This window comes from Acartia tonsa, chromosome 12 (assembly GCF_053477335.1).
Source record: "Acartia tonsa isolate MP-2025a chromosome 12, ASM5347733v1, whole genome shotgun sequence".
NCBI lineage: Eukaryota > Metazoa > Arthropoda > Copepoda > Calanoida > Acartiidae > Acartia > Acartia tonsa.
This window is the reverse complement of record NC_137271.1, coordinates 29,015,353-29,040,945: the sequence shown is the minus strand read 5'-3', so window position 1 is coordinate 29,040,945 and position 25,593 is coordinate 29,015,353. Positions and strand designations below refer to the sequence as shown.

The following is a 25,593-nucleotide window of genomic DNA, read 5'->3' as shown; positions in this document are numbered from 1 at the left end:
ATACCAAAAATCAGATCAATCGCATGATTAGATCACATAAAGATTTGTTGTTAAAAAAGTAAAAAAAATCAACATGTTTAAAATGAACGTACGGACATTTTGGTAATGATTATAGAGTTGCTACGCTTTCTAAATCGTACCTAACTACTAGAGGAATCACCATGCAAAATTTGAAATAGATAGGACAATTCTAACATGCCTAAATTAACGAAACAAGCTATCTGTTTTGGACAGACGGACCGACCCTAATTATAGAAAAGCTTCGCTTTTAAAAATTCTTATGATATTTAATTTCACATCAAATTGGAAAGTTAAAATGAAATTACAATTGATAAAGTTTATTCATGATTCTGTTTACGTCATAATTTAAGGCCCAACAATTTATAAGAGGAGGGCCTACTTACAGGGAAACAGGTATAAGACAAAAATAATCTTGCTCATCATTCTTGTTATAAAATTGGGCCTTAATAAAAGCTGGTAAAATTTTGCGGGGAGATGGGATATAAGATAATTTAATTTGAACTTTACACCCCCTCCCTGGCCTATGTAGGCTTTTCAAAATTAGGATTGCTTCTAATAAAAGGTGAGAAAAGGGGGTAGGGGAATATTAAAGAGAAAAAGGGAAAGGAGACTCTTTGCATTGAAGTGTTTTGATAATGAAACGAAAAAACGATTAGTTCTTTATCTCATAGTATTAAAAAGACCTCTCCGAGGGTATTAACAAAACTGGAATTAATATTGATATTCGTGGAAAATTGTCTGTAATACTATACATGATTTTTCAGTATGACTGCAGAACCGGTTCTAATCCAGATGGTATTTTTGGTTTCAACGCTGTACTCGAAAGTGAATTCTATTATATGGTCCATAGTAGTAAAAATTTTAAGAAAGTTTAAAAACGTCACTTGAGGTTTTTGGGCGATTTTATTTCTAATAAAGACTTGGATTGGGTTTAGGCCATTTTTCCCTCTTTCTTTTCCTCCAAATTCAGGGCCCCTAGATGTTGGGGGTTATCCTCTGGTTCTATTATGTAAAATAGAAAGGATTTTGTTTGTCCTTTAAGATCTCGCTAACCACTCAACAGTTTGATTTGTCCATTTAAAGGAAGCTTTTCATGGGTCCTGGAATGTTTTGTTTTAATTTTGCAGTATTGGAATGGCTTTAGGCTATAATTTTGTTCACCTCTTCCCATTTAAACACACAAAGCCCCAAGATGCTGGGGGCGCAACTGCTAGTTTTTTATTAAAAAATGCCACGTTTAATATTTTACTTGTAGGAAGAAAAATTCATTCAAGAAATAGAGAAGTCAAAAGGAAGATTAAATTTGAGTAAGATTTTACAGAAGCGTAGTTTCTCTAACCAAGGAATGTCTGTGAATCGTTCAATCGTCTGTGCAAGTCAAGAAAATGTAGAGAGGGGGGGAACATTGGGCTGTCTATTACACTAATTCCCAAAGTTTTATAATATCGTTTTCTTATTCGTTGAACTTATAACTTTAATATGGACCTATAATCCTTTTTTTCATATTCCTTCTGGTTGTTTCTCAATACCGGAAAACGCAGTTTTTTTTAAACACCTGTATATTTAATTGGCTGGTTCATAAAGTTACAGTTACTGATTGTAATCTACTTGGTAATTTTATAAATCATCATTGATGAGGATTACATCTATTTATCTCCATTGTCTTGTCCCTTTAGATCCCTGCTACAAATGGCAACAATTTTCCCTGTTACATGCAGGTATATTGACGCTTTTTCTTTCCCCTTGTGTCCACTCCCCGCCTCTTACTTAATAGTTCCCTTTCCTTACTTAGTCAGTCAATGCAATAGATTTGTTATTACTTGGATCTTACACCAGATTTTCATGTTCTATAATAAAGTGAGCTCTGTAGTTGGCTAAAATAACGATCTCCTCCTTCCCCCTACTTTACTGCATCCCCTCCCCTCCAACTGGACAAACGGCCCGACTAATGAATGCGAGGGGATATTGCAACCTAAATTGACGACCATTTTTCTCCCGTCATAATATCCACGTATATTCTACATCCATTATCTGTGCATTACAACCGGAGATTTGCGTGTGTACTCTGTGTGTGTGTGTGCATTACTGTGTGTGTGTGTGCGTATTTATTCTATGTGTGTGTGCATTTCTGTGTGTGAGTGTGAGTGCATGTGGGTGTGAGTAAGTGTGAGAATTACCATCAAAGCTAAAAGTTCTGTTTTGTCAAAATCAGCTGTTTCTGTTTGATATTCATTTGCAACGAGAATTGTTGTTGTACAAAAAAAGTTATTTAAAAGTCTTAAATAATAAAGAAAGAACAATGATATCTATAAGTAGCGCAGCAATACGAGGTTAACAATATTTCCACTCAGCTGTATACAGATAAAATAGATTAAAATGCAATTTATTTCTTAAAATTGGTAAATTAGCAATGATATTTTTAATTTTTTGAAATAAGCATATAAAGAAGGAACATATAGTAAATCTCTTAGTAAGAGACAAACGGATGGACCCTAGTTATAGAGTAGCTGCGCTACAAAAAAGATAAGAATTAAAATAGTGATTAAACAGTTATTTACACAAAAAGTGATTTAGAAAAATTAAGTGACAAAGTTAAAATAAAAAGTTAATAATACCTATATATAATACAAAGATACTTTTATTACGAGATGTCGTGAAAATCTGCCTTTGGCATAGCAAGTTATTTGGGAGGAAATTTGGTTGATATTCATGTAAAATTCTTATGTCACAGGGAGGGATGAGACATTAGACTGTTTATTATACTAGTTTCCAAAGTTTTATATTAACGTTTTTTTTATTTGTTGGCTTAGCAACTTTGGAGACTTTTATTGAATTTTAATTGGTTGGTTTGAGTGTCCAAATGTTTCTACCATTAATAAGTAACATACAGAAAGGACAATTTTGTAATCATTGGAGTTGTAAATCAATTTATAGGCCATTGTCTATATCCCTTTAGATCCCTGCTTATTTTCACTACCTCCTGGTTAATATAATGATGATTATTGATTTTTAATAGAATATTTGGATATATGTATTTTCAAGGATAGGACAATCAATGATTATTAAATGGATGTATTATTTTATTTGGATGTTGCACCAGATTTTCATTTTCTCTGGTAAATCAATACTCACAGCAGGATAAAATAACATTATCCCCCATTTTACCCCTTTATCCAATACTACTGAATGAACGAATTGATCAATAAATGAGATCCATATTAGCCAGATGAATTAACAAAAAATTTTCCCCTCTAAATATTTATCCACGTATATCCTAGCTATGATTATTTGTCTTGTTGCTTTTGGTATCTGGTAAAATTATGACAGGAGAGAAAATAAATAAAAATTTTAAAAATTGTTAACTATAAGCAAGGCAACCTTTAAAAATATACAAAATTTAAAAGACTGTATAAACATCCATAGATCAGTCGATAGGACAAACGAACATTAATACTTGTAGAGTGTTAGAAGTTCATAAACAGACTATAAATTTACAAGTCCAAACAAATTGTATATAAATTTATTGACGTTTCAGAAATTAACATATCAAATTTGAAATCGATAGAATAATTCTAACATGCCTTATTTAGCTTTTGGAACTATCTATTACGTACCTACTTAGAATCATTATAGAAAAGGGAGTGGTGCTGAAATATTTCTTGATAGCAAAAGTTGTATTTTTAACGCTGATTTTCTGTAAGACAGCTACTCCTTATGTAAGGCGTGTCCGATATACTTATGACGTATTTATAAAAAGATTTACTGAAGAAATTAGAAATTGCCCAGTTAAGCAAAAAAGTCGGTCTGTCCGTCTGACCAAGCCACTTTCAAAATTGATTTCTTTTCCTGGGAGGGAGGGGAAATTGGGATGTGTATTACACTAGTCCCTAAAGTTTTATTGTAATGTTTTCTTATTCAACTTTGGGGACTATTATCAAATATTGATTGGTTGGTTCATAAAGTTTAGTGTCCAAACGATTAAACCACTGATTGTAATCTATAGAAGATAATTTTGTGTAACATCATTGGGGATGAACATTAGTTTATCGACCATTGTCTTATTCCTTATTTTTTTTCAGTTATTAATAAATGTATAAAAATGTGTTGTGGGTGTAGATGTGGAAAATGTTGTGAAAAAACTGTCCTTGCCCTCATGCAAAAATTGTAAGTCTACCTTTAGGGATAATATAGTATAATAATAATAGTATACCAGAAAGATACGGAAAGTGTCATGTGTGACGTCATAAAAATACGTCTATAAAAGGAAGGTTGAGAGAAGAGTGAGAAAAGAAACCCCTAAAAAGTTATTGATTTTGACTTATTCTTATGACGTCAAACTTGACCGTATACAATGATATGTTGTACAATTTGGATATATTTTAAAAAGATTTATCAATGGATCTATTATTACTTGGATCTTACACCAGATCATGTACTCTAGATAAAGGAACCTTATAGCGGACTAAATTACGATCTCCCTATCTCATCCTTTACCCCATCCCCTCCCCACTTACTGGATTAACAACGTGTCCAATAAATGACAGGGGAAATAGCAACATAATTTGACGACAACTTTTCAGCATGTCAAAATATCCACGTATATTCTACATCCATTGATAGAAGCAGTTTATGGTGCCTAATAAAAAATGACTTCAATATACAATACAAATGACCAATGAAAGGCCACTATGAATTTTACTTGACCAATGGTAATTGTATATTGGCCTATCATTGGTCATTTGTATTGTATGATGTCAATTTGTATTAGGTACTAGAAGCTGCTCCCCACTGATATACCCTGTGCCTCTAAACGAAGAAATATTTAGTTTAAAAGTTATTCGAGTAGAAGCACAGCGGAAATTTTTTTGTATGTAAATAGAATTGAGAACTGAATTGTTTTGGGTAATATTTCGTGTACTAGCATGTCTAAAAATGTGCTTTTAAGGGTTTGTCTCTATTTAACTGTGAAATTTATATCCCGATATTACAACTTCAAATGCATGAACTTTGCACTTAAAAAGTACTTTTTATATAATTAGGGTCAGTCCGTACGTTCGTCCGTCTGCGACGGACAGCACTTCAGATAATTTATGCATGTTAGAAATTTCCTTCGAATAATAAAATTGTAATTCGGTTCCGTAATATTTTGATCTTTATAGCTATGAAGTTTAAAACAGAAATTTGTGATAATTGTTTTATACTCTTTAATATATTATTCACAAAGTAAGTAAAATCTGCGCATTTTTTCAGGTTTTGAAGGTGGCACTGTATTTGGTGAATTTCTTGTTTATTGTCTATTTTTAAAAATCTTCAAAAATGGCTGAATTAACCTCAGGAAGGGATCTTGTGCATGTTAATTTTTATGGATTTTTTATTTCTTTTGAAAACTGTTATGGATATGGCATAGGAATAAAAATTTATCGCATCGTATTATAGACAGCTTTTACTATATTAAAATGAAAAGTCATAATATCAAAACCAGTTTTGTTAGGTCCGAGGGAGCGGAAGGTGTGGGCTAAGAAATTTTTTGTTAATTTTATGTTTTATATTATATTATTTGTATAAAATTGTTTGTAATACGATGCTATACATGATTTTTTAGTATGGTTGAGAACTGGTTCTAATCCAACGGATATTAATCGGTTTCGAAACCATACTGCAAAAGTGTTTTTTGCTAATTCATTTTTATTTTTAAAGATAAAAGTTATTTTAGATTGTATTATTTCAATGCATGTTTTAGATATCTATGAAATTTTTCAAAATTTTCTTCGCGTGCCCATCAACGTCTGGGATCTTATGCTACTCTATGAGTTATCTATGTCTGTAATTTACCCAACAATTGTTTGTTTTTTTGTAGATACGCCCCTAGAGGCCTCTATGGCCACTTAGGGAGGGGGTCATTTTTTCTAGTGGAAAATTTGAAGCTAGTAAAAGTGTCTGACTCAGATTATGACGTCAAGAAATAACCAATGAGAGGACAGTATATACTGTAACTGACCAATGGTAAAATTTATAGTGGCCTCTCATTGGTTAATTTTTTTGACGTAATAATCTGAGTCAGCCACTTTTACTAGCTTCGGAATTTTCATTGGGGAGTGTGGTGGTACCATCCCCAACAAAGTTACAAAGTTTCCCTAGACCTATGAGAAGCAACTTTGTAATGAGAACCATATCGGATTTGGATCCTTCTAGATCTCCTGCAAAAGAAAGACAGACAGACATACAGACGACAGTTATTATAACATTTTTGTGCTAAATATTATTTTATATATAAAAAAAAAATTTGTCCTATGAATTTTGTAAAGTTTTTTTGGTAATATCTAAAGATTTGGGTGGATATGAAAAAAGTATGTTTGTTTATTTAAATTATATTGCAAATTTAAACAAAAATGTGGGTAGAATAACTATTTTTGTTAGTTAGGCTTCATTAACTCACCTCTTTTTAAAACAAGGATAACACTATCAATAGGAAAGACAAAAGGTGTTAAAAACTAGCTCGCTAATTAAAAACTATCCTCTTTAAGGCATTTGTTATCATTTATTCTGAATGCTGTATCATAAGTAACAGAGCAAAGGCTCTCGCTAATCGATGAACCAATATGGGTGCCTTTTACAGTTAAGCTTCTCACAGGTCCATGGAAATACAAATTTTGGGGGGGGAGAATACCACATTCCCCACAAGAGAAATAACCCCTTGAAAAATGACACTCCCAATTTTTTTTTCATTTTTAAAGCTAAAATCATTTGTGGAGGGTCGACTTTCCCCCCCAACCCCGCCCTTACTCTTGAGCTCCTAAAGGCCTTAAGAGGCCTATCCGCTAGTAGATAAAAAAAAATTTAAGGAAAGTGGGAATGGAGGTATGATCTATTGGCAAAATTTGAAATTTTGCCGTTATATAATGTTTTTTTTTTGCATGTATGCTTAATTTTTCTCAATTTAAAATGTTTCATATGATAAACATATATAAACTCTTTTACAAGTCTTATGTTACAAGCAAGTTTATATTGATGTAAATTGGATAAATTTATATGAATCTTACTATAGCCTTCTTTCCCTATTAAAACAAAACTTCAAATTCATTTTTTATCAACCAAAACTACTGTATAAAAATGAATTTATTATAACTTGGAACTCACACTAGATTATCATGTGCTCTATATATAAATGAAAGCTTGTAGCTGGCTAATATTACAATCTCTCCCATCCTTGTTTAAAGTTGAAACTAAATGCATAGGAACCCAGGACTTGGAGTTAAAGAGATTGTCCGTCTGCTAAACCTCATCAGGTATAGTTTTATTTTAGGCTTTGCTAGTTTTTGATCCTTGAATTTATATCATAGCAGTGGTAGGATGTTTGTCTGTAAGAACTTACATTTTAAAAGATTGTCCGTAGTTTTTTTTAACAGATAAAGTGTTAGGTTTTTCTCTGCACTGGCTACCCTGATGAGAAATATCAGTCAATTTATTGCTGCTTATCTGTTTTAAAAGAAGCTCCTGTAAGGATATATTACCATAGGAATGGGTTAGAAAAGATTTTAAGGCTATAAAATCTAAATTTGAATTCGGCTTTCAAGCCCTAATGATCCTATTTAAACAAGGATGACAACATCCATAAAAGCGAAGCACTGAAACGGTAGGACAAACAGACATTAACACTTGTATAGAGTCAGAACTAAATAATCATAATATATATGTATAAGAGTCAAAGCAAAATTGTAAGTAAATTTGTTGAAAAACTGCTTGATACAGGATAATGATTATGGACATACTTACTTTTTTAGGACTTGATTATAAAGTTGCATCGCTTATTACATTATACTTTGTTGTCCCAGGAATCAATATACCAAAAATCAGATCAATCCGATGATTAGATCACATAAAAATTTGTTATTAAAACAGTAAAAAAATCAACATGTTTAAAATGGACGTACGGACATTTTGGTAATGATTATAGAGTTGCTACGCTTTCTAAATCGTACCTGACTACTAAAGGAATCACCATGCAAAATTTGAAATCGATAGGACAATTCTAACATGCCTAAATTAATGAAAAAGCTATTCGTAATGGACGGACGGACGTACGGACGGACTGACCCTAATCATAGAAAAGCTCCGCTTTTAAAAATATGTATATTGTGAAAGATCTCGCTAACCGCTGTACCAATATAGCTCCCCTTTTAAGGTGAAGCTTCTTATAGGTCTAGGAAATGTTTATCATTATGTTGGGGGAGGGTACCAGATCCTGCGCCCTCCCAAGATAATTCGGCCATAAAAAAACCTTTCAAAATGTATTTTTTATTTTAGCTTTTTAAAACTATAATTGAAAGAGAATGTCAACGAAGAAACCGCATAAGATAAAAAAAACACTTTGAAACATACAAACATATGGAAAGATGGACGGACATTTGTAGATTATCAAGAAGCTACAATTTCATATTTTATTATTTTAGAAAAAGATTAGCAGAAGAGGGTAACTACCAACCACCAAAACAGTTAAAAGATGAAAAGGTATTTTATTTTGGTTTTAAATTCCGCAACTGAAGCTAAACACGTAGGGAATCCGCTCATCTTTATAGAGGTGATAGGTTTCAGTTTAAGCCCAAACCTCTTCATATTAGAAGTTGCACCTACTGATGAATGTCAGATGCGCGACATTATTAGAAAGAGTAGGGGGAATGTCTTGGCCTAAGTACAGTTAGGACTTCCAGACAAGGAACGTGAAACCAACGGTGCCCCCCCTCCCCCCCTCTTATTGTTCTATCAGTTTATGCAGGGCCCCCTGAAGGGCTAAGACATAGGGGATAAACTCCCCTGCCCCTCATTATCAAATTATGTTTAAAAAAAGGGGGGAGGGGGAGGTTCATTGCTATGATTTTTCTTGATTATAAATTCAATTTACTGTTAAAATTTTACTGTTATTTTATATGAAAATAAATGATTTTATTAAGGATTCTAGTACAGACGAAGAGGATTGTGTTGACGAAGTTTTAAAACTTTCTGAGTAAGTTTTTGTTATCCAGTGTACATATGGCTTTGAAACAAATTAATATCCGCTGGATTATAACTTGTTTTTCCAGCAATATGAAAAACCATGTATAGGATCGTGTATTACATATATTTCTCCTTGAATATTAAAAGAAAAAACGATAAAATTAATACCAGTTTTGTTAGACCCGGCCTTCGGCCCCTCCGAAATAATATAATTGGTTTTAATCTTATGATATTTAATTTTAATATTCATAAAAGCTATCTGTATACGATGCGATAATAACTATTCTTAGAGAATACTTTTTTAATTGAGATATTCATACTTTGGTTACTTTTAGATGTATAAAATTAATTCATTGTACTCTCCCTCCCAGGTTTTTATTATTAAAGCTAGAAAGGTGTGTGTCTGTCTGATAATTTATTATTTATTTATTACAAAGGCCCGATTAGAGCTTAATGCCCTTATATCTAAATTTTATAATATTATAAAGTTTTAAAATCCAGTATTCTTATAATGAACAAAGTTTAACAGTATTTTGTCTAGGGTGGCGGATGACCTAAAGTTGGATGGAAAATGGAGGCCTATGGTTGTTACGCTGGGGCTTATGTACAAGTTACAGGTACAATATCTTTCTGTTTCTCTGTTCCGTTATCTATCAATCAGTCTATCTATCTATCTTCATATCTGCCTGTCAGTCTTTCAGCCTGTCTGTCTGTTTCTCTGTTCGGTTATTTATCAATTATTCAGTCTATCTTTTTTATATTTGTCTGTCAACCTTTCTGTTTGTTTGACTGTTTGTCTTTCTGTCTGTCTATCTTTCTGTCTGTCTCTCTGTCTGTCTGTATATGTATGTATGTATAAATATATATATCTATCTATCTAGAAAATCCAAGATGATAGTTGGTATGATGTGGAGAGTGTATTTATCTCTGACAAGGAGCGAAGACGACATATTGTCGATGTTTTTGGATTCTTCTGGAAATATCTTTTCAGTGTAAGTGATCCTTTTTCAGTAACAAAGCTATACTTTAATTCAAATTGTCTGTTAAAAGCGTGTTAAAAAAAGAATGATTTTTTAATGCAAAACACATTTAGGCCAAACACTTATGCCAAGCAAAATCTAAAAAGGAACAGTTGAGACTTTTCTTTCTCTGAAATATCATCCTACAAATTCCATAGACTTTAAAATTCATATTTTTCAACATTGAAAAATATAATGGTTTTATTGCTTTTATTTTATTCATAAAAAGATAAAATTCAATTTATTGTTATAAGAACTAATTAAACTTTTATTAGGGAGACATATTTCATCTAAAGAAAACTATTTATTTCCATAGCTTTTCTTTAAGTCAATAATAACATATTACAGTCTTTCTTTAGGGGATGGTGAAGGTTCCCTTTCCAAAAATAGTTATAAACCTCTCCGTGATGCTGTGAGTATTGGTGCAAAAAATATGACGTAACAAAAAAAATAGCCAATGAGAGTCCACTATAAATTTTACCATTGGTCAATAACGGCCTCTCATTGGCTAATTTTTTTTGTTACGTCATATTTTTTGCACCAATACTCACAGCATCCCTCTCCGTGACCTATAAAAAAACTTTACCACCTGTAAGGAAAATAATGATATATGTTCAGATGTTTGCGAGATCCTTTTCTACAAACAGACAGACACCCAGACAGATATTTTATTAATTTTTTACAAGGATTGCATTTAGATATCCTATGCATTGGTGCTACGAAAGACTGAAAGTAAGAAACTACAAAAAGCCATAGCTGACGGTGTCGATGTAAAAGAGGTAAAATAGTTTTTTAAAGCCTTGTTGAATAAAAGCCTAACTAATCTAGAAGTCGATTTGTACGTCTAATCGTCTGTACGTCTTTCCACTCGTTTGTTTGAGGTTTGTATGTCTACAGGAAAAAACAGTAATCTTTTATAATTTTAAAAAGGCATCAGTTTTCATTAAAACTAATCTTGCTTTTACCTTTTTTTAAAAATGATAACTTTTTAGGAAGATGTCATAGTCATGCACATGAAAGATGCAAAAAATTTACAAGAACATGCCCCAGACAGTTTTCTTATTATTCATCATGACAGGTTATATATTTTCAAGAATTACCCCCTGACAGTTTCTTAATATTCATCATGACAGGTTATATATTTTCAAGAATTATCTCCTGACAGTTTCTTAATATTTATCACGACACGTTATATATTTACAAGAATTACCCCCTGACAGTTTCTTAATATTCATCATGACAGGTTATATATTTACAAGAATTACCCCCTGACAGTTTCTTAATATTCATCATGACAGGTTATATATTTTCAAGAATTACCCCCTGACAGTTTCTTAATATTCATCATGACAGGTTATATATTTTCAAGAATTATCTCCTGACAGTTTCTTAATATTTATCACGACACGTTATATATTTTCATGAATTATCCCCTGATAGTTTCTTATTATTCATCATGACAGGTTATATTTTTTTAAGAATTATCCCCTGACAGTTTCTTAATATTCATCATGACAGGTTATATATTTTCAAGAATTATCCCCTGACAGTTTCTTATTATTCATCATAACAGGTTATATATTTTCAAGAATTATCTCCTGACAGTTTCTTAATATTCATCATGACAGGTTATATATTTACAAGAATTATCCCCTGACAGTTTTCTTATTATTAATCATGACAGGTTATATATTTACAAGACCAAATATTTAAATCAAATATATCTGTAAAATTAAAAATTATTATTTTTAGGAAAGAGATTGTTTTAACACTCTGTGGAACGAAGGTATATTTGATTTATATAGCTAAATGCAGCGTTGCGGAGCCGTTTGATTTTGGTGCGGCTCCGGCTCCGACCTAAAATCAAGAAAAACGCGACATATTTTTTCCCCACCCACGTCTATTTTTTACTTTTGAAGGTTTTAAAAGTTCAATTTTTGATAAAATTGACTTGAAAAACTTAAAAAGGGCATTTGCACATGACAAAACAGAGTTACCAAATTATAATTTATAAAAAATCTCTTTATTTATCTATTCCGGAGCCGGAGCCGTTTTTTTAACGAAAATTACGGCTCCGGCTCTAGCAAAATATGGCGGCTCCACGGCTCCCGGCTCCGGCTCCGCAACATATTATATAATACTTATCTTTCTTTACTCATCATAGTCGTTCAAAATGGGACAAAGGGGTGTTTACCCCACTCAAACATTGAAAACACTAATTTTACCCCCATCAAAATAAAACGCTTGGACGTTCCTGATAACAATGTTTATTTTTTTTGTTTAAGTGCTTCTGTTAATATACGAAAAATCAGGGGTAGCTATTCTAACAATCAATTCTACAAAAAATCACGAAACCTTTTAAAGTAAGGTGGAAGTATATTTTGTTTTTTTTTTATGTAATTGAAGAGGGGTGGGTAAGAAGGGGAGGAAAAGCAGAGGGGATTGTAGGGAATCTTTCCTTAAGAATTGTTTGTCAGAATCACATTCCCTTTTCCCTGACGAAAAATATATCAAGTTTATGAAGAATAACATAGATTTATTTATGTTTGTAATCCAATTGATAACATGTAGGGTTTCTTTCTATGATTATCCATCTATATAACAATCTAATTATCCATCTATCTATCTATTTAGTTGACCCCTACCCCTAGTTTGGGAGATATTATGCTGGATTTACATGCGGACTCTATCGATTATCTTGGAGGTAAGAAATCTTTAATTCAGCGAGGAAAAGTTACTAAAAGATAATAAAATAATTTAGTTGTCCTATTAACCTATGAATTATTTTAAAAGTCTATCACAAAATTATCAGGGATCGTAAGGGACAAGACAACTGGACGAATAATTTATGTACTCCCCAAATCATCAAAAACAAATTTACCATTACTATAGATAAAAATCATTAGTGGAAAATTTTGGACTCCGCTAGTTTTTACCAACCAATCAAGATTTAATCCAAGTATCAAACCATTGTTTTTATTCCGACGAATGAGAAAACGTTAGTAAAACTTTGGGGAACAATGAAATACACAATCCTATGTACTCTTCCTCCTTTTTTTGATATAAACAAGGACAATTAAGTACAAAATTAATGAACTATGAATAGCAAACAAAATAACCTAGGAATGAAATTTGATCCAATAATATTACATTAATTTTAGAAACTTGTAAACTCTTAGATAGGTTAACCCTTTTAATTGATAGAAAATGATCTTTATATTTAGGTCGAGCCCATCAGGGAATGGCAATAGCTGCTGAAAATATTATAAAAGTAATGGAGGAACCACTTCAAAAGTGTTGTAGGTAATAATTTGAAATTAGTTATTTTTAAAAATTTAAACCTGTTTAGATAATGACGTAAAAGAAAAACTGTTTTGTTTCCAACTTTTTGCTCATTTTTATCAGGGGAATCTCCCGTTAGGAATTTCAAACAGACAGATATTGGGAGCTATAGAGTAGCTATGCTACTTAAATTGAAGGGCATTTGAAACATGCAGCTTAAAGTGCCTATAAAAAAGTTATACAATAATAGGCCAGTGTACATTGTAATTGGTAAAATGTAATTGTATACTGACCTATCAATGGTCAGGTCATTTGTAATGTATGTCGATTTTTTTATGGGCAATAGAAGCTGCTTCTTGAAAAAGATAAAATAGTTATTTTTTTAGGGAGAATCCTGATTATAGAGTGTTAGTGATTGGATACAGTTTGGGGGCGGGGGTAGCACAACTAGTCACTTTGGCACTTATCAAGGTATTTTTAAAGTTTTTTTTTTTGGGGGGGGGGAGTGGCAGTAAGTCAAATGCTTGACTCTAGACATTTTTGGGATGACAAGTATCTTAAGGGATAAGACAATAGACGATAAATTGATGTAAATGTAGATTTAAACTATTATCTCATTAGAAAGGAGACTGGTATTTAGATCAACCAATCATGATTTGACCAGTGTACTTTCAAGTGTTTTTGTCAATCGCAATTTTGTTTGATTGCCTTTGCTGGAAATAATTGTCCTTGATAGATACCTATGCAGATTTATACTAAGCCAAACTTATTTTCTTGTAGGGCAAGAAACTTCTAGAAGAAACTAAACTTTGGTTATCAGAAATCTATTTAATTTGATTGTCTATGCTGTGAAACTCAAAGGAAATAATTGTCCTTGTTTAAGTCAAGAATCCCATGATATGTTATTACACAAATTTATACTAAGACAATCTTATTTTCTTGTGGGGCAAGAAACTTCTAGAAGAAACTAAACTTTGGTTATCAGAAATTTATTTAATTTGATTGTCTACGCTGCGAAACTTAAAGGAAATAATTGTCCTTGTTTAAGTCAAGAATCCCATGATATGTTATTACACAAACTTATTTTCTTCTAGGGTAAGAAACTTCCAGAAGAAACTAAACTTTACTGTCTGGCCTATGGAGCACCACCTATTTTTAGGTAAAATTATTAGTTACTTTTTTCTAGATAACTGTATCACAGTTTATTGTTTTTTTTATGATCTATTTTTTCGGCAATCTTTCAGTATACGTGGGCAGAATATTCCTTGTTTTAAAAGTGAAGCTTTTCTATAATTAGGATTGATCCGTGTGTCCGTCCGAAACGCTTAGCTCTTTTCGTTAATTTAGGCATGTTATAATTGTTTTTATTGATTTCAAACTTTGCATGAGGATTCCTTTAACAGATAGAAACCGAGTTAGAAATCTATAATCGTTACCAGAATGTCCAGACGTCCATTTTAAAAATGATGACTTTTCACTGTTTTGACAACAACTTAATGTATGATATGATTATGCTTTTCATCTGATTTTTTAAATAATGATTTTAAGGACAACAAGGCCGGTGCACTATTATAAGCGAAATCCTATAAATAAAAGTATGTCATTTCACTGTATCTTGCATTTAAGCATTTTGCAACATTTAAAATTTTGTTTAGGCTTAATTAATGTTCTGCTTATCAAGTTCTTATATTTCCTTCTTTCTGATTTTAGAGTTTTGCTTTTATGGATGTTGTCATCCTTGTTTAAATTTATCTACATTCCCATTTTAAGGAGTTCAGAGGAGTTCTACAGTCCTAAGAATATTTTTAGTATTGTACATCATAATGACGGTCTAGCTACTTTTTCTCTTCATACATTGACAAAGGTAAAGTTTTAAAATGAATTCAATAAAATATGAAAGAACATTTATTTTATTAATCAGTAAACACATCCGCTTGTTTTCGGAAAGGTGATCGGCTCGATTTTTTGCCCAACAACGCGTCAAAGCTAAAGATATCAAAATTGTTTCCTACTACTGCAATATCTGGTGCGCGACATAGACGTCACCGAAACTGTCCCAATTTTGTATAACTTTTGCGGAACAAGTTCCAATTACGTCATATTTTTCTTTCCCGAAAAAGAGAAGGGGGAAAGAAAAAAAGGGAAGGGGAGAAGAAAAAAGATATGGGAGAAAAGGGGGTTTTCCCCATCTCTTTTGAAGAGATTTTCTTCCCCCCCTCCCTTTTTCGGGAAAGAAAAATATGACGTAATTGGAACTTGTTCCGCAAAAGTTATACAAAATTGGGACAGTTTCGGTGACGTCCGCGACATAATCATTTAAAGTAGAGGGAATGCCTTTGCTCAAAATAGGCGCAATACATTACCATGCACAGTTAGGACTTTCAGACAAAGGTTGTGCAATCAAAGGAATGGTTGTCTGAAGGACGTTTGTCTCTTGGTAAATCCCACCATCTATTGATAAAGTCATTCAAGATTAAATAGATAGGTAATAAATAGTTTTAATAATTATCATTATCTGGGTATAGTCCTTTCCACGACATCCTTCCATAAGGAGCGATTCTTCGTATTTTTCACAGTAGCTTTTCTCCTATTTCTAGCCCCTGCGGGGGGCTCTAACCCTGCGGGGCCAATTACCTATCCCTGTGGGGCAATCACCTAACACAATATAACCTAACCTAACCTAAAATAACCTATAAAAATCCATTTTAAAAATACGAAGAATCGCTCCTTATGGAGGGATGTCGTAGAAAGGACTATACCCCATTATCTTATTAAGTTGTTCCTGCAAGTTCGAGCCATAGACAGTTTGAAGCTTTCAAGGCGTAATATGGTCAAACTTCTCAGATCTAAACTTGTTATTGAGCAAACGGATTCCTCAGGTAAAAACCGGTTTTCAACATGCAAATCATTTTCTATGAAGCTTTTCCTCCACACATCTCCATCTGAATGAACGTTTTCAAAAAAAATAGAAATCAAAGTCCTAGAAAGAAAAATAAGGGATGTCACAAGTTTCTAGAAATTACATGTTTGTAACCAAAATTCTAGAGCAAAAATATATTTGCTGATGCTAGAAAACATGTTTACAACCCAAAAGTTCTATAATTGTTATTTTTGCTAAGTGCTTGGAAACATGTTTTTAACTCAGAGGTTCTAGAAAAATTATATTTATCGGTATGTTTAAGAAAACAGTTCCAGAAAAAAAAAAAATTTCTAGGTGCTAGAAAACATGTTTGTAACCCGGAAGTTCTAGAAAAAGGAGAATGGAAAACCATCCTCAGTAAAGTTGAAAGTGTCAAGTAAGAATTGCTTATTGTTATTTATAAATTCTTTAAAATAAATTAGGCCAAAATATTTGTTATTTAACCTTTAAAGAAGGTAGGGCAGCCTTTTTTTTATTTAAATAGTAGCTTCCCTCTAATAAGAGATCAAAATTATCTTTATAATAAAGTAACAGGATGGCTGTCTGTTTGTACCAAAAGATCTCGCTAACTGCCCAACCGATATGGTTCTCCTTAACAGTGTAGCTTCTCATAGGTTTGGGGGAGGGTACAATCAGAATCCAAAGAGAAATCTTAGAGAAATTAAAAAAACATTTTACGCTCCGATAGAGGCCTCTAGGGGCGTAACCAGGGGTGTTGCCCAGGGACGTTCAAGCTTTCTATTATTAGGGGGAAAAATTATGAGGGGTTTCAAAGCATTCAATAGCGTAATCTAACGTATGTTTAAAAACTTTTGGGGGTTAAAATGAGGGGTTTTCAACTTGGAGGGGGGTAATCACCTCATTACCCCCACCATTGAAAGTCTATTATGTTGCTATTTGTAATTGTGGTAGGGTGAAGCGTTTCAACCCTACAATCGCGAGTTCGATTCAAACGAGCCCCTAGCCTTAAAGATTCTATCAATGAATAACTAACAGTAGTTACTACTAAAGAGATATATTTTAAACTGAATACATTTACAATAGGATTACTACTTTATATACACAAATAGATGATAAAATAGGTTAGGTAGAAAGGGGTGCGGGGAGATGGGGGCGGAGCCCCATTCCGGTGAATAATTGTGGGGTAGGCTTCAGCAAGGGGAAGGTAGACATCTCCCGGCAAGGCAGGTGACTGGGGACTTGGGGTTGAGAGGGGCCGCGCCCCTCCCACTATCAGAGGTGTCCAATTTGACCGCTGCTTGTGAGGTGTAGGCAAGGCCCAGAAGGGGGCCGGTTGGAATGGTGATAAACTAGGATTAGCGCTGGGTTGTGATTTGATAAGCAGAAGCATAGCATACTCTATGAAAGGCTTGTCCGTATGATGCCGCCTACCACATAATCATAGAATTTTAACAATTCTGCAATTAACCTCTCCCTGCAAATAAGGTTTTCGATCCTATAGCAGCTATAAAAAATAACATCATACAAAACAAATTACCGACGATGAGCCAATACACAGACTAAATTATCAATAGCAGGCCAGTATCTTTTTAAATTGACCAATGCTAGGCAACCATGACGTCAGTTTTTCTAGACTTCTGTTATGTATGAACTAAATTTCAGGAGTTCTGGTTTTGATGAATTAGATATGGTTGGAGGAAACCTGTTTATGGTGAAGAGATGTGAGGATGAGGATTATGTTATCAGACATCTCAAGTAAGTTATAGAGTAGCTTCTCTGCCAGGGCTCGGCAGCGGTGTGTAAGGCTCAGTGAAATCGTCATATTGTAACTTTAAAATTCAGCTGAATGTCTAAACTTGTCCCTTTAATTTTTGTTTTGCACCAAGCGGGTTTAAAATTGAATCTTGTGCGCGGCTGCAAAGCAATGCAATTTACTATCAAACTTTAGTATTTTTGTTTGATTTCAATTACATGTTATTATTGTCATATGTTTGTTATTTTGGCAATGGCTTCGAAACTGATTAATATCAGCTCGATTAGAACCGGTTCTCAGCCATAAAGACTAACAAAATCGGAATTAATCTCACAATTTAGTTTTCTAACCGCGGAAAGTTGTCTATAGTACGATGCTATAATAGTTAACTATTCTATTCTAGTTCATTGTCGGTGATGAGAAACCTGTCCAGCAACCTGAAGTTGAGAAGTGACTGTTTCAGTGATCATATGCCATGGGGCTATACTGGTCTATTCAAGGAGTCGGGAGAGGTAACCATTCAATTTATGTTTATAAATAAGGATTAAACATCCATAAAAGATTAGAGTAAAACAATAGAGGGGGACGACCCCATCCCGAGGAGTAGGACCATGTGCCGACTATCAATTGGGTCTTTGAAAATCATCCAATAGCGTCGGGGACATTAACACAGCCAAGTAGCAGAAAATAATTTGCTAGCCGACGAAAAATGTCCCTAATAGGGGGATCCAGGTAGTTGTCTGATTAAGCATCTATATATTTATATAGATAACTAATGTTCCTAGAAATATGTACATATTCCCAAATTCATTTTAACTATCTAAATGTAGAAAAGTTTCGCTTTTAAACTGATTATTTTCTATTTAGGGATATGATATATCAGTATTAGATGAATATCTCAACTAAACATCACAATAAAGAAACATTTTTGCAGAAGAAAAGCTAATTCGCCTTCAAAAATTTCATCCAGTAAAAAAAATTAACAATATTACTATAGAATTTTACTGCTTTTGTTACTGACGAAATGTTTAGTAAAAATGAATAGTTATTCTTCAAATTAAACTCTGAAAGAGATGAAAGTCACAATTAAGAACCACAATTAGTTAATAGTCAAAAAGAAATGCATTTCATTAAAACCTTTATTACAATTTTTAGTTTATATATTATTTAAGACCGCTTTCCGCAGATAATAAATGAAAAAATATAGCATTCATTCCATTTTGTTGACCTCAAGGCCAAAATAGCAGAGACTTGTTTTACAATGTTTCGTTGAAGTCAATTACCTATACGGTTTATGATTTTTCAGCATGTCTCAGAACCGCTTTTAATCCAGCGAAAAAAAATCGGCTATAATAATACTGGAAAATATATATTAAAAAATTGTAATAAAAGTTTTAGAGTAAATTTATGTGTTGCATAATTTTTATTGTTTATTAAATGTTAATAGTTATTTATCGCATCATATTATAGACAGCTTTCCGCGGATATTAAAATATAAAATTAAGATTTTAATCAGTTTTGTTAGCTCCGAAGGCCCGGGTCAACAAAACTGATATTTATTTTATGATTTTCATTTAAATATTCATGGAAAATTGTTTGCAATACGATGCTATACATGTTTTTTTCAGTATGGCTGAGAACCGGTTCTAATCCAGCTGACATTAATCGGTTTCGAAGCCACACTAGAAATGTTGTTCTATGTTAATATGTGCAAAGTACCTGTAAATATTTCATACATTTTTAAATCTTTAATGTAAATTTAACGTATGGTATTATAGACAGTTGTCCTTGGATAAGAAAATAAAAAGGGGTGTGCACGAAACCTTTATTATAAAAGCACCTGTCAAAAAATTATATGGTTGTCATAAACATAAGTATTAAGTATGCAGTTAAAATGTCATTCGGTTGTTGAAATAATTTTAGCAAAGAGAACTTTATATTATAGCTATATTGTTGACGTAAATATTGTCTAAAAATATATGTCGATATTATGACAGTCATAACCACTTTTTAATGAAGTCATAAAGCCAACCTTACAATGGCATATTCACATATATTTTAAACATTATTATTGTTAAAATTGATTCAAGATTGATGAATAATGGTTATTTTTCGCATCGTGTTATAGACAGTAGTCCGCGGATATTAAAGTGAAAATTTAACATTAAACCAGTTTGGTTAGCTTCGAGGGGCCTAAGGCCTGGGCAGCGGGCAAACAAAACTGGTATCAATTTATGATTTTTATTTTATTATTCGTGGAAATTTGTCTGTAATACGATGCCAAACATGATTTTTTAGTATGGCTAAGAACCGGTCTTGATCCAACGTATATTAGTCGGTTCCGAAGCCATACTGGATTAAACTTTATGTAAATATTTAGACTTTAAATATCTTTTTTTTTCATTTTCTTTTACGTTTTAGTAAAATCTGTGTCCATATTTGTTATTACAGTATTATATTAGTAATTTCTTTCTACGTGGCCAAATCTATAGCTAATTAGCTTCCATTTTTAGTATTCAGTTTTGAAATTGACAAAAAATGACATTATAATAATTAAGGCTTTCTGAATGAAAATAATATCAAATCAAATGTAATCTAAAAGTATTTTTATTTTATTTTATAATGTTTGCCTTAAATAAATCTTTGAAAGAATATGTTGTATTTTTTAAAATCACGAAATCTCTAGAAGTAAACCTTGTTTTTTTTTATGTAACTGAAGAGGGGTGAGTAAGAATGGGAGGAAAAGGGGTTATGGGGAAAATATCCTTTAGAATTTTTTGTCAGAATCACATTCCCTTTTCCCTGAGTGGAGGTACCTTTTCCCAAAATAATTGTAATCTTTTCCAAGACCTATGAGAGCCTTCTCTGTAAGGGAGAACCATACCGTTAGACCGTTAGACACCGAATGGGTACTAACTGATAAATAAATAAAACATAGACGCTAAAAACTGCTGCTATGTCAGATGCGTTACTTAATAGACATGTATAAAATGCATCTCATTACCATTCATTATACCTAAGAAGATTTTCAATTCATGGATAAAATAAAATGCTTCAACAAGTATGATTACATTCAATAAAAGCATAGCTAAATAACTAATTGTGTATAACCCAATTTTTTATTTAGTAAATCCTATGGTTGTAACCGGTGATACATGGTTAATATTATTTGGATAAATTTAATTTTATGATAAAATGTGTCCTTGTAGAACCGTGGTATTTTTATAAAAAAAAAACAGTGGAATCTTCACTGAAAAAATAGAACCAAATGCTTTTATCGGACAGCAATGATATACTTGCGGTTACGTGGCCTCTTGGGGCAATCGAGTAAGGAAAGAAGAGCTGATCCTTCCAGGAATAAGGTATAACCTAAGAGCGAAATAAATCTAAAATAATATTTTAGGGGCAGATATATAGAGGTCGTCAATTTTACTACGTGTTGACCCCCGAACGACAGCTGAAAATACATATAGGTTTCGTGATTTTCCCCAAATTAATTTCGTTTCCACTCTAAATTTAAACTTTCAAACTTTTTAGGGGCGAGGCCAATTGCTCTGTAAATCAGAACCATTATCGGTTGATCAGTTAGAAAGACCCTGAGCTACATACGGACAGACATCCTAATACTTTTACATAAGGATTATATAATCAAACATACACATTTTAAAGTTTCATATTTTATTAATAAAAATGAAAAAAAAAACATAGGTAAGAATGAATTTAATAAATCATAGTTCTACAGAGTAGAACAGAAAGATTAGAGGATGTGAGCAGGGTCTGCAGGTGAGCAAACCATCTGAAATATAAAATAATCTTTTAGCATTACAGATAAGAAACCCTTTAAGTGTTTAACATTTATATACAAGACTTAAATGAGTAACATCATTGATAGAGGTTTAGAACAATCGACTATGGTAACCCCAAATTACTTAGGCATAAATTTTAAAATTATTAGTGGACCGTACATACATTGTTTAATTTAATCTTTATTCAAATTTGAATGTCCTCTTAATTTGTAAGCTAACGAATGTACGTCAGAAACAATTCATTGGAATAAACACTACCTATAATGTTTGATAAGCACATTTTTTAATTTCTTAATTACAAGCAGAAATGTTAGTAATAAATAATTTTCCTTTGGTGATATGAACAGGTAGGTAAAAATGTAAAAACTCCCAATTTTTTAGACGGGGGGACTGTAAAACCACCTCCCTTTAATTTCAATATATTTAGGGGAAAAAGATAAAGATTACGTGCTCGACTAGGCACTTTCAAGGAAACTATGTTAAAGTTGTTAGTTTTACCTTGTTAAATGAACAACATTTTCTCTCTCTTGGAAGGTCATACTCTTCAATTGGGACTCAATACTAAAATAAATAAGTTTCATTAGATAAATATATTAATAGATTAAAGTTGAATACTGGAATAAAACGAGAGTAATGACCTTTGTTTTATCTATTATTCTACAAAGTTTCTGGTACCTATATAATTTAAGTGGACAAAAATTAATTTTAAAAATGTCAAACAAGTTTCGTCAGTATTTGCAACAAATGTTTTTTTTGGCGTACAAAGGGTGGCGCAAAATATCGTTTAAGAAAGCTAAAATAATACAAAAATATATTTATTTTTTAACAAATACTACCAACCGTAATTAAATAAAATATAACAATGATAATACACAAAATTACCCCTTCTGTAGATTACAATTAGTGGTTGAAATGTTTCAGCACTCAACTTAATAGTCCAATTAAAATTTATTGAAATACCTACCCAAAGTTTCAGACAAAGTTATTACAAAGCATTGGGGACTAGTATAATAAACAGCCTACTGTCCCCTCTCTATCTGCACTAAAGGCCCCAAGGATATGCAGCCGCTAGTTAATAGTATTAAACGCCATATTACCTGAAGAAAATAACAAAGTCTGCAATGGTAATATTTTCTCCCGCCAGAAAAGTTCTATCAGCTAGGCTCACATTTAAAAGGTTTAAGGTGGCTGTTTCTTGGTTACTTTCGCACATTAGGTTTTCCTATGAAAAAAAAACATTAATAGATATAATAGTTGTTTATCGCATCTTTTCGCGGATACCAAAATGAAATATTAAAATCTTATGATTTCTAATTTAATATTCGTGGAAAATTGTCTGTAAAACGATAATATACATGATTTTTCAGCCTAGCTGAGAACCAGTGTTAATCCTTTTGGCAATCTAAAATTATTAGGGATAATTTTTTTGATATTTAATTTCCCTTCCTCCCTGAATCTTACCCTGACTTGCAGCCACTGCCTGACCAAGGCCTTATCAAGAGGATTGGAACCCAGCAAGGAGGAACCATTCAGTGTGCTGCTAAATCCTGGCGTCAATCCTTCCTGTAATAACACACAATTAATTGTGGATTCGAGAATTTTTAAAGTAATACATGTTTAATTTATAGGTATGCAAACAACAAGGGAACAACCATATTAAACAAGATTTTGTTTCTAATAACTTGTTATGTAGTATGTAATATGTTCGTTTTTTTTCTCTGTAGAGAACTTTATCCCCCCCCCACTATTTAGTATAAAAAGGGGAAGGATTAGTTTCATTTTCTTCATATACATATGCGGTGCCCTAATCCTGCAGGGCTCCACGGTGCCCAATATATCCTAACCTAACATAAAATACGTACCAGACAATATAAAAAGTACCCCAACCCCATACTTTTACTTAACTTAAAAATAACACTGGAAATCAAACGCAGAGTATGTTCACGGAGGCGTGAAGAGAACTTGTACTCGAAGCGTCACCGAGCCCGTAAGAGGTTATCATTTTAAGATTTCTTTTCTAGAGATAATTTAAAATGCAAACATTATTACCTTAAAATCATCTAAACACGCCTTTTTGCTAACATTGTCATATTTTTGTGCAGAGGCTACGGCTCTCATCAAGGTGGCTGCGTCCTTCATTTTTTTATTAAATATATTTTCTGAAAAATAAAACATGACAAGATTGGAATAATTTACAATGCCACATTGGATATTAAACATTAATGTTAGACCGCATACAAAATATGAGAAAAATCTTAGTTTTGATATTAAAAAAAAGATAAATCCTGTACTAATCCCGGTGAGGTTTATTTCATGTAGAAAATAACAGTTTTTGCCTTAGTTGACTAAAAAAACCCATACATTTGTCAATAATGACTTTGAAACCGATTAATATATGCTGGATCAAATCCAATTCTCAGCGATGATGAAAAATCGTATTAGATTACAGACAATTTTCACTAGTAGGTATTCAAATAAAAATCATAAAAATAAAAAAAAAAGTTTTGTTAGCACAAGCCTTCGGCCCCTCCGGGCCAACAAATTAATCTTATATTTTAGTTTCACTTTCCGCGGAAAGTTGTCAAAAATATGATGCGATAAATTCTTCATACTAAATATATCTTTATAATAACAGTAAATATGAATAGCAGCGCAGCTACTGTTCAATTATCATTTATATTTTGTAAGCAGGCATAACAAAAACGCTTAATTATCATAAAACTGACACATGACAACATCACAAAGTATTTTCATAAAACAACAGTAATATTAATTTACATAAATAGTAATAATTATTAATAAATTATTTTTACAAGAATATAAAATAACAAGTTATTAAATATTGTTTTTATAACTGGTTTATTTTAGGTTATAACATGAATCAATTTTCTAAAAGCACAACCGTTAAGAATCTTGTGACAGTAAGAGATTATAGCTTATCCGGGAGGGAGGGGACATTACAATGTAAATTAAACTGGTATCAAAGCTCAAAAATTTTAGGTACTAAAATTGAATTTTTATGATTTTGTTCTAAAACTAGAAAAAAATTTAATCTAAAGAAGGGTTAATTATGTTTATCATCTTTGAGGTTGGAAATCAATTTATTGCCCATTGTCTTCTCCCTTTTTAATTAAATTGGGGATTTTTTATCCTAACTATAAGAACTTTGAAATAAAAAAATAACATGAAAAGATTTTTATAAAATTCAAAACGTTATAAAATCACTAGGTAGGTAGATTCTAAACAACAAATGTTTGTGAACACGTTCTATAATTTTCAGGTAAAAAAAGAAAAATTAAATGATTTCAAAATGGAACACAAAAATTTTCATTAAATGCATCTGAATTTCAAATTATTGAGGTGGATTACAAAAATAGGAATATTTCACATGGAAAAATAGTTTTGCCTCATTTTTGTTTACCTGTCACAATTTGTTAATTTTTCTAGTATTTTATTCTTCAAAATACAACAAAAAAACTGGAAAAAATAAAAGGCAAAATAATCTTTTTCAAGTGCCATATCTCCACAAAATACAAGCAAAGCAACATTGTAGAATTAAAAGGGAAAAATGTGATGTTAAATTGCTGAACAGATATCTTTTTTAAATAAATGTTTCTAAAAATGTTTTATAAAACAAATACTGAGAAAATATATCTTAAAAATAATGATTTTAAAAATTATAAAATACATTTTTTTCTTCATAAAACTACCTAGGTATTCTATGGCAATAAATAGGTAACGTCAAAAATCACATTATATTTTAGAATCAATATTTTTGAATAATACATAAAATAAGAAAGGGAAAATTAAACTTGAATGGTACATTTGAATTTGGATAAT

At 32.0% G+C, this 25,593-nt stretch overlaps 2 protein-coding genes across 3 annotated transcripts; one reads left to right on the top strand and one right to left on the bottom strand.

Annotated features, from left to right (window-relative positions):
• The first annotated feature begins 4,098 nt into the window (after nt 1-4,098).
• Nucleotides 4,099-20,147, top strand: LOC145333622 (uncharacterized). Of its 2 annotated transcripts, XM_080178789.1 has the most exons (20): nt 4,099-4,185; nt 5,272-5,358; nt 7,267-7,307; nt 8,472-8,529; nt 8,970-9,022; nt 9,554-9,629; nt 9,894-10,004; nt 10,730-10,810; nt 11,024-11,109; nt 11,784-11,817; nt 12,666-12,735; nt 13,256-13,334; nt 13,700-13,784; nt 14,408-14,472; nt 15,084-15,177; nt 16,090-16,192; nt 16,528-16,609; nt 17,857-17,949; nt 18,351-18,459; nt 18,815-20,147. In XM_080178789.1, the coding sequence occupies exons 2-20, from the start codon at nt 5,338-5,340 to the stop codon at nt 18,851-18,853; spliced, it is 1,380 nt and encodes a 459-aa protein (XP_080034915.1). In that variant the 5' UTR covers nt 4,099-4,185; nt 5,272-5,337; the 3' UTR covers nt 18,854-20,147. The 2 variants fall into 2 exon arrangements, with proteins under 2 accessions (XP_080034915.1, XP_080034913.1); XM_080178787.1 differs by lacking the exon at nt 5,272-5,358 and having other exon boundaries at nt 4,105-4,185; nt 7,257-7,307.
• A 1,461-nt stretch (nt 20,148-21,608) lies between these two features.
• AIMP3 (aaRS-interacting multifunctional protein 3) lies at nt 21,609-24,367 on the bottom strand. Its single transcript, XM_080179613.1, has 5 exons — nt 23,803-24,367; nt 23,215-23,316; nt 22,851-22,975; nt 22,252-22,314; nt 21,609-21,743 (listed from the first exon to the last, which is right to left on the bottom strand). The coding sequence occupies exons 1-5, from the start codon at nt 23,971-23,973 to the stop codon at nt 21,668-21,670; spliced, it is 537 nt and encodes a 178-aa protein (XP_080035739.1). The 5' UTR covers nt 23,974-24,367; the 3' UTR covers nt 21,609-21,667.
• Between the last annotated feature and the right edge of the window lie 1,226 nt (nt 24,368-25,593).

What these genes read in the sequence shown, in the direction of transcription:
- LOC145333622 (XM_080178787.1), top strand. Translation starts at nt 4,121, where the DNA reads ATGTGTTGTGGGTGTAGATGTGGAAAATGTTGTGAAAAAACTGTCCTT. An exon ending in ACGGTGTCGATGTAAAAGAG is followed by an intron (nt 10,811 to 11,023) that starts GTAAAATAGTTT and finishes ATAACTTTTTAG; the next exon opens with GAAGATGTCATAGTCATGCA. An exon ending in AGTAAAGTTGAAAGTGTCAA is followed by an intron (nt 16,610 to 17,856) that starts GTAAGAATTGCT and finishes ACTAAATTTCAG; the next exon opens with GAGTTCTGGTTTTGATGAAT.
- AIMP3 (XM_080179613.1), bottom strand. Translation starts at nt 23,973, where the DNA reads ATGTTTAATATCCAATGTGGCATTGTAAATTATTCCAATCTTGTCATG. An exon ending in GACTTTGTTATTTTCTTCAG is followed by an intron (nt 22,315 to 22,850) that starts GTAATATGGCGT and finishes TATTTATTTTAG; the next exon opens with TATTGAGTCCCAATTGAAGA. An exon ending in AATGTTGTTCATTTAACAAG is followed by an intron (nt 21,744 to 22,251) that starts GTAAAACTAACA and finishes TTTATATTTCAG; the next exon opens with ATGGTTTGCTCACCTGCAGA.